Source organism: Cherax quadricarinatus, unplaced genomic scaffold (genome assembly GCF_038502225.1).
Source record: "Cherax quadricarinatus isolate ZL_2023a unplaced genomic scaffold, ASM3850222v1 Contig4195, whole genome shotgun sequence".
In the NCBI taxonomy this organism is placed as follows: domain Eukaryota; kingdom Metazoa; phylum Arthropoda; class Malacostraca; order Decapoda; family Parastacidae; genus Cherax; species Cherax quadricarinatus.
In genome coordinates this window covers 30826-34452 of record NW_027199221.1, presented here as the reverse complement: position 1 = coordinate 34452, position 3627 = coordinate 30826, and the positions used below count along the sequence as shown (strand labels likewise).

Sequence of the window (3627 nt, the reverse complement as noted above, 5' to 3'; positions counted from 1 at the left end):
ACACGTCACCAGCCTTCCTATTTTTCCCACCATGCTCACCACAGTGAGCTCTATTCCCTCCCCGGTCGAACACCTGACCGGACACACCTGTGGCGCCTCCACTCACCACATCAGCCCACGGTTTCTTCCCCGGTCTTTGCGCCGGGGTCAAGACATCATCGGAATCAGAGTGCGTTGCCGCCCTCTTCCGCCGAACACTCTCTGCATCCATGGTCTGGTCGGGGGATGCCTCACAATGCACCTCCGCCGCCACCTCGACCACGGTCACCATTCCCGTAGAAGAGGCACCTGCAGTCAGCTGGCTGTCTCTCCTCTCGTCCTCACTCTCCTCAGGTCCCACCACCGATTGTACATCATCTCCAGCTCTCTTCGTCTCCAAAAACTTTTCCGTCAACTGCTCCAGAGCCACATCCTCTGCTCGTTCTCCTCCACTCAACTTGGTCTCCCCTTCCACCAAAGCGGAGACTGTAGATTCTACAGGCATCGATGGGCTCGACCCCACCGTCGGGAACTCTCTCTCCACCTCCTCACTCCAAGACGAACTATGGCCCTTTACAGGCGTCCCGCTGGCAGGCCCCGCCTTCGGGTCAGGCCCTCGCTCCGTCCTTCTGTCTGCAACCTGTCGTTGCTGCTGCCTCTCACACTGTGCTGCCATATGGTCATAAGCACCACATAGCCTGCAGGTCTTGCGCTGCCCTGCGTAATACACCATCACTTGCGTCCTAAAGTCGTCCAGGATGACAAACGACGGGATGGGATGCCTCAGCGTCATCTTTAGGTTGAACGTACCCTCCGGCCAGCCGGCGTACGCCCCATCCACCCAGGTACCTGCCATTGCCAGATGCACAGTACCATAACGTTCAAAAACGTTCCGTATATCTGCCTCGTCAGCTTCGAAAGGCACGTTGCGTACCTTCACCCAAGTGTAGTGTCGCGACACGTCAATTAAACGAACTCGTATTGCCGAGTTTACGTCCACACAGCCATCTTGATACTGCTCCACCAGGCGCTCATACACTGCCGTCGATCGTAGCTTAACGAATATTCGGTAAGCCCCGTTGAGCGATACTCCATACAAATCTTGATCAGCAATGCCGTATGTGTCGCGAATAATCAAAGGTAGAAGCACCTGTGCGGACTGAGGCGTAATTACACCCCGCACTAAATCAAAGCACACAGTGTTGACGCGCCTTCTGACAGTCTGCGCCATCTTGTGAAAATCAATCTGCGCAGGAAGGCCTCTCAACCAGGAGCGTGTGCGCAGCACAACCTCACGGCAATAAAGCGATGAGGTCAATGCCCTCCCACCGCGATCCATATATTTCCCTATTCCTGGAAACTGTCCTATAGAAAGTACCTGCCATTACCAGTTTCCTCTCAACCCAATCCCCTGCTAGTGCATAATTAGTGGAAATCTTGTAACTGTACATGCACTTTCAAGGCTTCTATTTTGGTAAGGCATAAGTACCTTGATGTCTTTATTCTTGGTGGGTGGTTTTTTTTTTCCTTAAATCTCTATCTACCTAAAATTCTTTAGGCCTAAGCTCTTTTGAAAGCTATTAATTTCACTAGTCAAGGTAGTTCTTGAGGTGGTTCGGACATGTACAGAAAATAGAAAAACAGTGACTTGGAGAGCGTGGAAATCTTTAGTGGACGGAAAGATGGGTAAGGGTCGGCTTAGGGGAGGTTGGAGGGAGTGGGTAAAGGTTGTGTACGAGGGGCTTTGATTTCCAGCAAGCATGCATAAGCGTACTTGATAGTGGATGGAAGCATGGTTTTTAATACCTGACGTGCTGTTGGTGTGAGCACTTAAATTTATGAAGGGCCTCGGGTAAACCGGCAGGCCAGACTCCCATCCTGGAAATGGGAAATAGTGTATGCACTCTGGAGGAGGGGTTTTATAACTGTGTAAGGCACCCTTCTGGCAAGTGATGGAGTGAATGATGAGTTACTCTTTCGGGCCACCCTACCTTGGTGGGAATCGCCCGAAGTGTTAATAAAAATTAACGTTCACTTTTATACTTCATGGGTTGCAAATTTTTAAATTCCTTCAGTTATTCCCTGAAGTGTTCCTTTATAGTGTAAAATGCTAAGCAATCTTGTCCATCACTATTGCTATTGTACCAAACTTATCGTACGTAACTTTTTACTAATCTGTATATTTAATGATTAAATACTTGTCAGCTATATTCATGCGGGTAAATTCTTGCGTTCCTGCAAGTTTAAAGCTTTGTTTAAGAATCATTACAATAAACTTCTAATAAAACTGCGTGCGAAATAGGTTAAATATTAAACCTGATCAGTGCGTGCTTTTCTCTTACTTCTCAAAGCTCTTCTCTTCCGGTAGAGCTATACTACGTGTACGAACACGGTATAAAAAAAACTAATCAGTTAGTCTTTGTGATGAATAAACTGAAATGCCTTACGATCTGGTCATTTGGTTCAACCAAATTATTTAATGAATTTAACTATTCCTTTTATCTAAAAGATAATAGAACTTTCTTAACACTTCAGCCAGTTTAATTTTGTACCGCACTTTGCACTATGCTAAAACTTGTTATACAGGGATTTGTACTAAAATTTTTAACTTTAAACTAAGGCTAATTAGCAGATATGCTGTGAAATATGTAAACCGTGCAGAAATACTTTACCTCCCATTCATTGGACCAATATTTTTGTATTTGCTTAGTAAAGACTTGCCATAAGATTTCGTTCGGATTTTTAACCCCGGAGGGTTAGCCACCCAGGATAACCCAAGAGTCAGTGCGTCATCGAGGACTGTAACTTATAAAACTACGATTGTAAGTTTTTTCTAAATCAGGCTTCATAAACTGAAAGCTTCTTAACTTTATCAATTACGTCTACTAAAAGCTTAACCTAATGTTTTCGCTTAACTTCCAACATCCTCTTCCCCCACGACTAGTACCTACCTGGAGGGTTTCGAGAATAAACGCCCCGCGGCCTAGTCTGAGATCAGACCTCTACTACGTGCCTGTCCAGTGCCTTCTTGACGGCTAGAGGTCTATTGGTAATCCCTCTTATGTATGCTGGGAGGCAATTAGTCTTGTGCCCCGGACTACTTTTTTTTTTTTTTTTTTTTCTCTGTACTCGGTGGCGCCCCTGCTTTTCATGGTGGGGGGGAATGTTGCGTCTCCTGCCGAATCTTTCGCTTTCAAAGGAGTGAATTTCCCCCCCCCCCCCCCTTGTTCAGGCTTTTTTTTAAAAATCCCTCCAAGACCCATAATTTCACTTTCATTAACTGGTTCTAAAATCCAAAGTATTTACTTCTCTGGAAAGTGAACTTCCCAGCACTTTCGTGACTTCTCGGGCATGAACGTCCAGCTTCCTTGTTGCTCTTTAATGCAGGTTTAATACTTCTTTGTCACTATTGATGACTTGGACACTATTTTAGAAGTCTTTCACTTCTAATTTCCTCGCACCTGGCAAATATTTTACTTGGTTACCGGACCATGTTAACTTTGGGTATATAATTACTTAGTCTTAATTCTAAGCTATTAAAATTGTTTGGATAGTGTTAATCCTCGTTTAAGTTGTGGCGCTTTATCCCATCCATTAACTTGCGAAGCATTACCTTCATTTCTTGCTCCCCCAGTCGTCACTGTAGAT

At 45.4% G+C, this 3627-nt stretch overlaps 1 protein-coding gene across 1 annotated transcript; it reads right to left on the bottom strand.

Annotated features, from left to right (window-relative positions):
* LOC138852117 (uncharacterized) lies at positions 1 to 1288 on the bottom strand (the record flags this gene model as incomplete). The annotated part of the gene is given in 1 exon segment (XM_070081787.1): positions 1 to 1288. A coding segment is annotated over 1 exon segment (1210 nt), but the record flags the coding sequence as incomplete, so codon positions are not given.
* Positions 1289 to 3627: the final 2339 nt, after the last annotated feature.